Source organism: Saccopteryx bilineata, chromosome 11 (genome assembly GCF_036850765.1).
Source record: "Saccopteryx bilineata isolate mSacBil1 chromosome 11, mSacBil1_pri_phased_curated, whole genome shotgun sequence".
Taxonomy (NCBI): Eukaryota; Metazoa; Chordata; class Mammalia; order Chiroptera; family Emballonuridae; genus Saccopteryx; species Saccopteryx bilineata.
This window is the reverse complement of record NC_089500.1, coordinates 45233382-45246038: the sequence shown is the minus strand read 5'-3', so window position 1 is coordinate 45246038 and position 12657 is coordinate 45233382. Positions and strand designations below refer to the sequence as shown.

General features: G+C 50.9%; 1 protein-coding gene across 3 annotated transcripts in view; it reads left to right on the top strand.

The window, feature by feature from the left end:
• The first annotated feature begins 1208 nt into the window (after positions 1-1208).
• Positions 1209-12657, top strand: part of CABLES1 (Cdk5 and Abl enzyme substrate 1) — a 111211-nt gene continuing 99762 nt past the window's right edge. Inside the window, exon 1 of one of the 3 annotated variants that reach the window (XM_066247007.1) lies at positions 1209-2837. In XM_066247007.1, coding sequence (XP_066103104.1) covers positions 2023-2837 — 815 coding nt within the window. In that variant the 5' untranslated portion in view covers positions 1209-2022. The remainder of the gene's footprint in view (positions 2838-12657) is intronic. The other 2 variants (XM_066247006.1, XM_066247004.1) reach the window with 2 other exon arrangements.

The window sequence follows — 12657 nt, the reverse complement described above, 5'->3', positions numbered from 1 at the left end:
TTCTTTTACATGTGTGGAGTTGGTGTCTTTCTTTGCACACTGCCTGCCAGCACAACCAGGCCAGTGGTCATGGAAAATAAATCAATTGTAATAAGGCAGCTTGGAAATTTCTAGGTAGTTAGTTAAACAAAGTAACTAAAATCCTAATGATATTTCACAGCTGGTCATCAAGCTTTGACTTATCTGCTACAAGACTACTATGAATAGACAGCAGACTTCACTTTTCCAAAAGGCCTAAAAATGGCATAAAATAAAATATGAACAATTGTTTATGTGAAGGGCCATGAGCCATGTTTGTCCTGAGCAAATGTAACATGAAACTCCCCCATATCTCATCCTCCAGGTTGGCTGCACATCTCTGGACAGGGTGTATTTGCTCTCCATTACTCAATTTACTCTCCTGAACTTGAAATGGAGTGGAATTTCAATGTAGAGTTATCCATTAGCCCCAGGGCTAAATTTAAACCTTTAATTAAATTAATCCGTTGATCTTAAAACACATTGCTTCTCCCTCAGAAACGTGTAGGTAGGTTTCTTAGATGTCGCAGAGCTTAACTCAGTGTGAGGATGGCTCCTTAATTAGCATTCGGGAAGTCGCCCAAACAGCAAAAGGAAACTAGCACAAGTTGTCAGAGGGCTCCTGCCTGATCTCACTGCTCCGACCCCGCAACCCCCCCCCCCCCCTCCACCCACAGCCAGAGCAGGTTCTTGTTTGGGGTGGGGCTGTCGTACTGCATTCAGAGAGTCTTCCCAGATCCAGAGCTGCAGCTCTGGGCAGGAATCTGTATTTATAGAAGACACCGTAGGTGCCAAACGGATGTTATCAAATGAATGACAAAGTACAGATTAGTCTCAGTTTACATAAGAGGAAAAGAGATCATAATCCACAAAAAAAAATTTGCAACGTAATACGGGGAAAGGAGTGTGAGGCCATCTCAGTTACCTGTCTTCATAGAAAACGAAGCACATTTCAGAGCCAAAGTAAAATTTTAAGATGGCCTTTGCTAAGAAAGAGATGAAGACTGACAGCTCCATCAGATGGGGATGTGTAAATTAGTCTGGCCACACGAAAGATGTTTGCACGCCTGGGCTCTTAAACACCCCGGGGCGTGTATTTATCTCAGGGGCTGCGTCCTCGGCCTGAGAGTAAATAAGGCACAAACTCAACGGTTAGCGACAGTTTCAAGGTGGGACAGTCCGTGTAAGAGGCTGTTGACATACCTGTGTAACTATTATTACTAAGGTCTTATTTCTCGGAACCCAACAGCAGCGCAGGTCCAGTTAAAAAGCTGAGGGCCATATCTAGGCGTTGCTCCACATAACTGTCTTGTAGACCCACAACTCTCCCGGGATCCCATCCTCACGCTGTGACTCAAGGAATTCTGCTTGCGCCCCAACTCCTCGTCTGAGGGCACGGAGGAAACGTGGTCGCCTCCGGTTCCTGGCTCCGGCGAGCCCCGGGAACCACCAACTCTCCCCAGGAAGCTCCAACGACCAGGACCGCTTGGCGGATCCCCGGCCCGCCACCCACTCGTCTTTCTCTTCCTCCTCTTCCTCCTCCTCTGGCCCTTCGCCTCCCGCCGCCAGTCTCTGCGGCCGCCGCCTTCGGCTTTGTTTTCCTCCCAGGTTTCACTCCCCACACGTGATAGTGTGTTATTGCAAAGAGCGCTCCGGAGCGCGAGCGCGGGGCGCGCGCACCTATAAATACAGACTCCCCGGCCAGCAGTGGGAGAACGCGGGGATAGGGAGCGCCGGGGCCACAGTGATCAGGCGGCCAGTGGGCCGACAGACCGCCAGCCAGCGAGCCAGCGAGCCGCGCGCGTGGGCCGGGGAGGCGGCGCCCCCCGCCCGATCACCTAGGGGCGAGCATGGCTCGCCCGTGGGGGGGCCCGGCCGCCGCGCACGCCGCCCGCGCCCCGCGCCCTGCCCAGCCCGGGTCACCGGCGCTCGCTCCCGCGGCTTAGCACTCCGGCGCCGCTCACTAGTCCGGGCAGCGCGGAAATATCGCGGCAGACGGACACAATGGCGGCGGTTGCCGCCACCCCTAGCACGACCGCCTGCAGCAGCAGCAGAAGCGGCGGCGACACCGACGCCGCGGGCACCAGCGGATTGCAGCAGCCGCAGCCACAGCCCGCGGCCAACGCGCCGGCCCAGCCGCCGCTGGAGCCCCCCAGGAAGTCACGCATGGACCCGCGGCGCCGCCAGGCTGCTCTCTCCTTCCTCACCAACATCTCACTGGACGGACGGCCCCCGCTGCAGGACGAGGAGTGGGGCAGCGGCGAGGAGAGCGGAGCGGCCAAGCCGGGCGCGGGGAGCGCCTGCGCCACGAGGACTCGGCTCGGCCAGCTCGCCGGGGCCGAGCGGGGCGGCTGCAACGCGCTCTCCGCGGCGGGCACGGTGGCGTTGGCAGCTGGATCGGGTCCCTGCCTCCCTCAGCAGTCACCGCTGCCGCCCCTGACCCCCTGCGGGGCGACGATGCCCGCACTCGGGGCCGCCCGGGGGGTCGCGAGCCCCCTAGGCGCGGGCCGGGCGTCGGGGGAGCAGTTGCAGCCTCTCCGGCCGGCGCCACTCGCCGCCTGCGCTCAGCTGCAGCTGTCGGACGGGCAAGAGGAGTCGGAGGAGGACGATGCCTTTACCAGCGTGCAGGTGCCGACGGCCCCCTTCCTGGGCTCCGGAACCCCCGGGAGTGGGAGCGGCAGTCGAGGCCGCCTCAACTCGTTCACTCAGGGAATCCTGCCCATCGCCTTCTCCAGACAGACCTCTCAGAACTACTGCGCCCTGGAGCAGCCGGGCCAGGGCGGCAGCACCAGCGCCTTGGAGCAGCTGCAGCGGTCTCGGTGAGTATCCGGGACGAGCGCCCAATCCCGCGTCCCTTCCGGCGGGCTCTTGGCTGCGGGACACGCGTCGCTTCCACCTTCCCTAGCCCTTTCCCTAGCCCTGCTGGATCCGTGGGCTTCTGGCCCCTGTCCTAAACCACTAGGGTACGCGAAAGTGGGAGAGTCCCTAGGGAGTATGTGTTCACACGTGTGTGCACAAGCCCAGAACTCGCCGAGCAGAAGCGCCGCGGTCATGCAGTGGGGTCCGGAGTTGAGAGTTGCGGGAGCCCATTAAAAAGCAGCGCCAAACGCTCCCATCGCAAGGAGATCTGACATTTCCAGAAATCATCCAGACCCGGAGCCGCGCTCTCCCCACTCCAGACGGGACTTAGTGGTGCATAGATGGGAGCAGTGGGTCCGACTCGCGGCTCAGCGATGCGTGTGAGCAGGAACTTGTTACAAACACGCGGTGAATCCCTCCTGAGAAATTCCTGCCTGCGCTCAAGTATTCCTGTGTTTCAGGACAACTTGGCGTATTCCTTTTACTTTCCTCAAATAACGTAAAGTCCTCACATTCCTTTGTTCATGGCCTTGGGGGTGGGGTACAGAGGGGAAATAGAGCTTGAGAATTCTTTTTTCTATTTCAAAATGAATTTGCTAGAATTCGTTGAAAGCATGTTGTACTCGCATTTTAGCAAGAACATGAAATGTTGGACATTTGCTTATTGCTCAGGAAATAGCTGGAGCTTGTCACCATATGTTCAAGGGCCAGTTGGGAGTTAGATCTGTGTCAGGCAGTGGGACTGGAGATTGGAAGAGGGTCGGAGTGGAGGGGGTTGGAGAATGCTTGTCTGTTCTCTGGGAGAGAGTGACTGTCCTCCCTTATGAGTTAATAGGGCCTCGTATGCAGTTAGTTATAGGATCGACTCCACCTTGGCTCAGTTAGTTTAATGTCTTGAGGCCTCAGGTTCCTCTTCTGGGATGGGGCCTTGCCAGTTTTCCAGGCCTCAGGATGAGAAGGTAGAACATTTTCTGTTCTGCCTTCTCTCTGTAATGCTCATCTGAAAGCTCAGGCATGCCCTGGCCTCAGAAGGTGGCCTGTTGAAACACTTATTTCTCCCCGTAGGGACAAATGGGGAAGAACAAATTGGACTTATCCAGAAGTTTGCCGGGTCCCTTTCTTCCCAAGTGGGTGAAATCATGACCCTGCTTAGTATGTAGCACAGCAGTGTGAGTGCATGTTGCTGCAGGCAGGCAGGGGTGAGGAGCAGGGGAAGCGGCCTCATGATTGTATGGGTGAATTATTGAGGCTGGGCACAGGTGACAGTCTGTCCCTGGCATTTGTTGTCAGTGCATACGTCTCCCCATTAGTGGGAGGGAAACCCCTTCCATTCCGGGTGAGTGGAGCACACTCAGCAGTTTCTGGGCAGCTCGATATAACTGCCTGACATCACTCACTGGCTCATAATGTCTCTAGTTTGAGCATAAGGCCGTCTAGTACAGAAGGTCATGACAGGAATTGTAATAAACATATACGTTACTCTAAGCCAACGTGCATGGCTGGCCTGAGTTGCCTGGTAGACAGATGTGTTCTTGTGTGAAGAGCAGCTGGAGATCAGATTACCTCACACTATGTCTCCAAAAATCTCATTTAAGGGGCTATCGAGATCTTGTGTGTTATACTTCTGATCCAAAGAATAGTTAGAATTTAATATCTGATCCAGTCTCTACGAAGCCCTTGTATGTTTGAGCTTTCTCCACAACACACACATTAAGATGGGTGAGTCAATGTAAGGTACTTCCTTACCGGACCATCACATTCATCTAACTACTTTGGGATTTTCCATAACTGACAACTTGATAGACATTAAAAAAAAAAAAATACTGCCCTCCACAGAAAAGCATGAAATTTAATGTATTCAGAGGAGGTAAATGGTTAAAACTTGAATTAAGAAAGGCCCTGAAGCAGCTGTTGAAGTGGGAATATCCTAGGATGCTTTGTTCCCTAGATTGTGCTGCTTTCAAGAATTTTGTCAGAAGCATGTTGCTTTTATGATCACTAAAGAGTACTTGAACCTGCCTAGACAAAGTGATGTAGATTACAAACACTTTTGAAGAAGCCCCAGGGACAGCTTAAAGAATGCTGTTGGTCAAATAAGTTCGTAAATATGATATATATGGGCCCTGGCCGGTTGGCTCAGCGGTAGAGCGTTGGCCTAGCGTGCGGAGGACCCGGGTTCGATTCCCGGCCAGGGCACACAGGAGAAGCGCCCATTTGCTTCTCCACCCCTCCGCCGCACCTTCCTCTCTGTCTCTCTCTTCCCCTCCCGCAGCCGAGGCTCCATTGGAGCAAAGATGGCCCGGGCGCTGGGGATGGCTCTGTGGCCTCTGCCTCAGGCGCTAGAGTGGCTCTGGTCGCAACATGGCGACGCCCAGGATGGGAAGAGCATCGCCCCCTGGTGGGCAGAGCGTCGCCCCATGGTGGGCGTGCCGGGTGGATCCCGGTCGGGCGCATGCGGGAGTCTGTCTGACTGTCTCTCCCTGTTTCCAGCTTCAGAAAAATGGAAAAAAAAAATATGATATATATGTTTGCTTGTTTATAGTTTGCATTGGGAGTGGGGGACAGGCTGTAAGCAGGCGGGGTTGTTATAGCCTAAGGCTTAGTTTTAAGACTAAGCTTTTCGCCACACCCTTGACTGTTACATGATAGGGGGTGATGCACTCTTATGAGGAATCCCATTATGCCTTAGATAAGTGACTTTGTATCAGAGACTTCCTTGTTTGTATATTGAATTAAATCAAATTTCTGCACTATAAAATGGGGCAGAGGAGCCCATGCTGGAAGAGAGCAGGGAGAGCAGAGAAAGGCCAGGTGGAGGAGAGGAAAAGCAGCCAAGATGGCGGAATGCTGAAGGAGAAGCCAGTTTGTGCAGAGTTTGTTCAGAGAGAAGGAGATGGGGAACAGAGGTGAATAAGGCTGGTGAGGTAGAAACCTTTGATTTTAGGAAACTTGGATAAGTCAGTGGCTTTGGGAGCCCTGAATGGAAAGGGAAGTGTTTTCCCACTATATGTATTTCTTGCCCACCGGGTACAAGCTAGGATTAAAGCTAATGGCCTACCAGTTCTTGGCTCTGTTGTTTCATTACCATCTGTCCGAATCATATGCGAACCTGCATGGGCCAGGCAGCTGTGATGGTGGCCGTGGCTACTGGCTATACAAATGCCCTTTGCTTTCCCGGTGTGCCTCCCTTTGAGAAGCCCAGCAGCCTGGCTGCTCCCACACACCCCTCCCTGGGTATTCTCCTGGCCTGTCATTTTTTAAATCAAACGATGCTTTCCCAGGATTTGTTTCTTGCTATTTAAACCTTGCTACTCAAAAGAGTGGATTTTTTTTTTTTTTTTTTGTATTTTTCTGAAGCTAGAAACCGGGAGAGACAGATAGACTCCCGCATGCGCCCCACCGGGATCCACCCGGCACGCCCACCAGGGGGCGATGCTCTGCTCCTCTGGGGTGTCGCGACCAGAGCCACTCTAGCGCCTGGGGCAGAGGCCAAGGAGCCATCCCCAGCGCCCGGGCCATCTCTGCTCCAATGGAGCCTCGGCTGCGGGAGGGGAAGAGAGAGACAGAGAGGAAGGAGAGGGGGAGGGGTGGAGAAGCAGATGGGCGCTTCTCCTGTGTGCCCTGGCTGGGAATCGAACCCGGGACCTCCACACGCCAGGCCGACGCTCTACCACTGAGCCAACTGGCCAGGGCAAGAGTGGACTCTTTGACCTTCATGAGTCCTCTTAGAAATGCAAACTGTCAGGCTCCACTCTAGAGTACTTGAGTCCAGATCTGCGTTTTAACAAGCTCAGGGATGATTCATACACAGATTGAAGTTTGGAAAGCGTTGCCATCCTGTATCTGAAATCTGCCTTTTTTTTTTTTTTTAATAAACTTGAGATTTCACCTATCAGTTTTGTTATGGGTATATAAAAGTCAGAATTACCCATCTGAAATCTTGAAACTTTCTTTTTTGTTACTTCCATCTGGACACTTGTAAAACCAATCACAATTATTAGTTGGACTTCCAAACTTTGAAATACAACACAGGGCAATCTCTGTGCCCAGGCCTGGCACAGATGTGTGAATGGAATGATGACATAATCTCTGTGCTCTGTGCTGGATGTCTGACATTTATCACATTAATCCTCACAGCCACCCTGTGTATAGATTCTTTCACAGAACCAGGGTAGCCTTGTTGTCGGGGTCCCCCAGCTTCGCTGCTACTTGCCATTCTCCACTGAAATTTCTAGGGAACCCAGGACCACGGGCCTCAGAGCCGGGGCTCCAGCCCTGGGAAGCCAGCACACTGGGGTTTGCTCTTTGGCTGGGTGTCAGGGGTGGGAAGTGAAAAAGATGCCTTCTAGCTTGACACCCTGTGTGTCTCTGCTTGGGCAGTGAGCTCCGCACGAGGAAGGTGTCCATGGGTGAAAGGGAGTGTAAATTTATAAGGTGTGTTTTAAGGTTTCCTTTCACTTTAAAATTTTATCTAAGGCAGCAGCTGGCAGCAGACAGCCGCCCAGAAGCCCATAGAGTCTGAGCCCCTGACAGGAAGGGTGTGTGGTGACCAGGGTATTATTTCAAAAGAACACGAGGATTTTGCTTCTTAGAACACACGAGTTAGCATTGTATTGTGCCTTGTGCAGACTTAGGTCTTAAATGGAAGGAGGTCACGTGGTACAGAAGAACCTCAAGTCTTGGGTTTGAATCCTGATGCCACTGTGTGACCCCGGGCAAGGTAATCAGCTCTTCTGGGTCTGTTTCCTCACGAGAGCCTTGGCCTGTGTCTGGGTTCTTTCAGCTGCTGACGGAACTTAATATGTATTATTGAGAGCTGGATGTGTGTGGGGATGTAGTGGTAAGTGCTTCATACATATCTGGGCTTCTCGGATGTAAATATGTTTAGACTCACAAGGGGTTTGGATGAAGGCAGCCCTGATCCTTCAGGTTTGGGAAGGACCTCAGTTCGTTCTGTCTAGCTGGTTCCCTGGGATGCAGATCAGCTGCATTTTGAGAGAGCAGGTTTTACATGTACTTTATTCCTACTGTAGGGCTAAGGAAACCAGGGCTCAGAGATGTCAGTTACCTGCTCAGGGTCATGCAGCATTGGGGCAGCAGGCTCACTTCACAGCCCACTGCTCTGCAGACTGGGAATTGCCCGTCTCGGGGTGAAGCCCAGGGTAGCACCGTGGCTGTAGTCTCGGTCTTGACTGAGAAGAAAAATCCGAGCTGACTAGGGGATCGAGAACCAGAATAAGGAGGGGGACTGGACATTTTTTCCTGACTTTGTCCCCACCTTGCTTTGTGACTTCAGGCACGTCACCAATCTGTGAGTTCCAGCTGTCAGCCACCTGACCCAGCTGGGTTACAGAAGACTGTAAAGGACTTTGAACTCCTCAGCAGTAAGGAAACCCAAGTTATTGTTGAGCCATTTATTTTTTCAGCAACATGAATCATGGAAGCCAAAGCTGCAGCCCAGGCTGGGCCAGGCTCTGGTCGGGATGCTCCGCAAGGCTCGGGAAGGCCATGCCCTGCCAGGGCTGAGGCCAGTGGCCCGAGGTTCACCCGCCGCCCTCCTCCTGGCAGTCACAAAGCCCGTCATGGTGTGGGCGAGTTCAGAAGGGGAAATAAATCGGAAGCCTGCTTACTGTTGGCAGGCACCCAGAGAGGGCAGCAAGTTCAAGTGTGACCTTTTGCCTTCCAGGAGGGGCGGGGAAGCTGGCACGGTTCTGTACCACGTCCCAGAGCTGTCCCCGGAAGCTCTGCCTGCCCCGACTTTTCCCCACTGGAAGGAGAGTTGTTGGGGAGGGAGAGGGCCAAGGGCAGGTGGCCTTTAGAACACGCTGGGAAGGAAAGGTAGGTGAGGCCAGGTGGATGAGGAATGCAGACCAGGACTTGGCAACCCTAGATTCTGGGTTTGCACCAGCCATAGCTGGAAACCCTGGACATGTCTCGCCTCACACCCTGCGCGTCTCAGTTTCCTCGTGGAATTAAAGAGCTGGGACAGATGCACACAGCTGTTCTTCCAGGTCTAGTGCGTGAGCGTCCTAGTCCTGTGGCCTGCTACAGAGGCCAGGTGGGTTTAGCTTGAGGGTGTTTGTACAACCTGACCTTAGAATGAGATGCAGGCATGGTGTTAAGTTTGTTCCCTGTGGCTTCGGTTGGCAGGACATGCACTAATGAGTGAATTGTGAGGCGCCACTTTGCTGCTCATACAGACAGGAAACATGGTCCCTGTCCGTGTTGGGAGGAGTACGTAGCCAGGCCACATATTCCAGTGATGATGGGTTTGCACAGCCATAGCTGGAAACCCTGGTCATGTCTCGCCTCACAATTAGAGCGAGCTCCTTGTTTGAGCCCAACCAGGGCAGGGCCACTCCTGCCCTCCCTCCCCGTGGGACCTGGCTCGGGGCCTTGACACAGTATTTTACTCTAACAGCACGTCCCAGGTACTATTCTAAGCACTTTATGGAGATTAAGCGAGCTCGTATATAATAGTCTTCAGACAGCACAGCCTTATCACCCCACTCTTAGGGGCAGGGAGGTTAAGTGACTTCTGACCGTCTGTAGGAGCTGGGTTCAGATGCGGGCACTCTGGCACCGGAGTCGGCCCTTCCTCACCTGTTTCACTCCCTCTGCTGCGGTTTGTGAGTCAGGCTTGTAAATGCTTGTCAGAGTGGCTTCAACTGAACTAGGCAGAAGGTGGCCTAAATGACCGCTAAGGGCACTGCTCACCCTGTGGTTTCCTTATTTTGGTTTCTGCCTTTCTGTCATTCAGGAAGAACCTCTGTGTGTGAGGGCCCAGGGGACGGTCCAGAGCTCTCAGTGGCTACAGTCCTCGGTCCTGCCCGGCGCCCAGCTCGCGCCCCTCTTCTCAGCCGCACCTCGTTTCCTGTCACCTAGGTTGCCATCTGATGCATCAGGTGCTCCCAGGCCTTTTCATGGTTTAGATCCTGGGAATCTAAGCAACACAATACCTGGTACCCGCAGGAATCATCCTTGTGTCTCTGGCTCTGTCACTTTGTGACTGGGTTCTCATCTAGGCAGTGGGAATAACACCACCTCCTTCCTGGGTGAGTTTCTTTTGTTTGGACTCTCTATGTCTTCTCAGCTTCACCCTTTCCCCTGTAGCCCTGGGGTCTGCAGACGGTGGCCCACCCATGGTCCAGATGTGGCCACTGGCTGTTTATAAATACAGTTTTCTGGGAAACAGCCTGCCCGCTCATTTCTGTATTGTCTTTGGCTGCCCTTGTGCTCTAAGGACAGAATTGAGCAGTTGTGGCAGAGACCACATGGCCCCGAAAAAGCTTAAACTATTCATTCTCTGCCTCCCGACAGAAAGAGTGTGTGACCCCTGTCCTATATCGTGGAGGCGAGCACTGGCCCCTTTTAGCCCACCCTCACTGTCCTTGCCTTCTGGAAGCTCCTGGCTTCTGTTTGGACCTGCCAGCACCTCCTCCCCCGTCGAAACCCACATCTGATCCTGTCAGTTTTAAGTTGCTTGTATTTCATAGGAGGCAGCCGTGGCCGCCCGTGGGCCACCACTCCACCCCCCCTGCTCCCTTGGGGATTATACCCATTTTAGAGCTATGGAGACTGAGGCTGGGAGGGGTTAACAAAACTTGCCCAAGGCCTCATAACTGGAATCTAGAGTTAGAAATTGACCCTGGTTTCTCTTGCTTCGAAGTCGGGTTTCGCCTAGACCTCGTAGTGTGCTATAGCTGGCTCCTGTGGACCGAGGACTCTGTGGGCTGGTTGGTGACCTGCCATCAGTCCTGGTGGGAATCTTTACACTACAGGAATGAGCCAACTTTACAAGGCAGGGCTTGTCCTTCCTTCCAGAGAGCTGATTTACCGGCATGTGTACCCAGGGCTACACTACATCTTTTTTGTCCCAGTCTCCCAAAGGGGGACTGCAAAATGTCACCATTAGAGGAACAGTGCTAAAAACCAGACGTTTTTGTAAGAATCTGTTACTTCACAGAATTTTGTGACTTTCTCCATTATCTGTGTTCCACCTCAAAAAATATCTGACCCACTCATCCCACACGCAATTTTAAAATCAAACTTGTCACAGACACTGTGGGGTTCAAAAGACTGTTTAGCGTTACATGTTGGAATCATGAAATCATCAGCCCTTACTCTTCTTTACTAACTCTGTAATGCTGTAGTTTTATTTTTGTTTGGTTTTTAAAGGTCTCCAAGAACATACTATTAGTCAGGGTTTCTTGTTTTTTCCCCACTCTTTGTTTGTGTTAGCATTTTGGATAACTGCACACCGTTTTATATTTAACAGGGTTATCATTAATGTGGTTTGGGGTTTATGTTGTACATTTAGTCACAAAAACGAAAAGTTTATAAAATAATAGGCAAATGCTAATAGTTTCAGACTTGGAATTTTACAATCATGTGTGTAAGAAGAGTCCCTGTCTTTTCCCAGATGTACTTAAATCTAAGTTAAGTTTCATGATAAATAGATGATAAGCCATTCAAGAAGAGACTAATCAAATATTCAAGAATGCCAGATTTCTATGCGCCTAGCCCATTGTTTTATTTTAAAGCACTTTATTCAGTTGCCCAATATTTATAAAACAAACTGTGTACTTTGATTATCTTAAGGGGAGGGGATGTGAGAGACCAGAGAAGAGGGGATAAATGGTTGATCCAATGTTGAAAGGTAGACTTGATGAAGTATTATGTCTTATTGAGTTGAATCAAGTTTGCTTTAGGAGAGAGAACAGTAAAGAAGAAAGACGAAATTACAAATGTCCAAGGTAATTGAGGGGTTGGATTTATCCATCACAAAACAAACTTCCAAAAATGTAGGTTTTATTTACTTGTTTGGGGCTTCACAAAAATTTACAAAATGCTTTTTTATATGTATTATTTCATCAAATCATTTTTAAAAGGCAATGTGGTAGCTGTTTTACAGATTAGAAAGTCAAGCCCATGAAGAACTGATTGACTCATCCATGGTTAAATACTCTGTATGTGGCAGAGATGGAATTTTGAAATCTACATTTTCTAATTCTAAGTTGAGAAGTTCTTTTTTTTTTTTCAATTAATTTTTTATTGAGGTAACATCAGTTAATAACATTATCTTAATTTCTGGTGTACAACATTATAATTTGATATTTTTATACTCTACTGCACGCTCACTATGCAAAGTCTAGTTTCCGCCGTTACCATATATTTGACCCCCTTGACCCATTTCACCTCCCTCTACCCCCTTGCCCTCTGGTTACCAATGTTCTGTTGTCTGTGTCTATGAGTTTGTTTTGTTTTGTTCTGTTAGTTCATTTGTTACTTTAAGTCCATCCAGAGTTTGAAAACAAAAAACTACCGTAGCTGCATCACTTAAGAAAAACAAAGAACTCTATTAGATGCTGTAAAATTTTATTCTCTCTCTGCCCCAAATCTTCCATTTGTATGTTAGTTAACTTCAAGGGAACAAAAATGCTAGGGCCTCATCCAGTTCAGACCTATGGGCTAGAGTCAGTCAAGGTCAGTATATTAAAATACAAAGAAATATTGTGCTATCGTTCTGGCTAGCCAGCACCTTCTCCTCCAGCCAGGACGCTGATTTTCACGTGATAATCTCTGGGGCAGGCCAGCAGAAGCCTGGTTGGGGGCCCGAGTTGTGGAAGATTTCCCCAGTAATGACAGCTCTCTCCAAATATTAGTGTTGGTGTCAGGTCTCCTTCCCGGCACCCTGCTGCTTGACCTCCTCAGAAAACTGGGCCAACAGATTCAAGAATAGAAAGACCAGCTTTGGAGTCAGCCTCTGCCACTTAACAG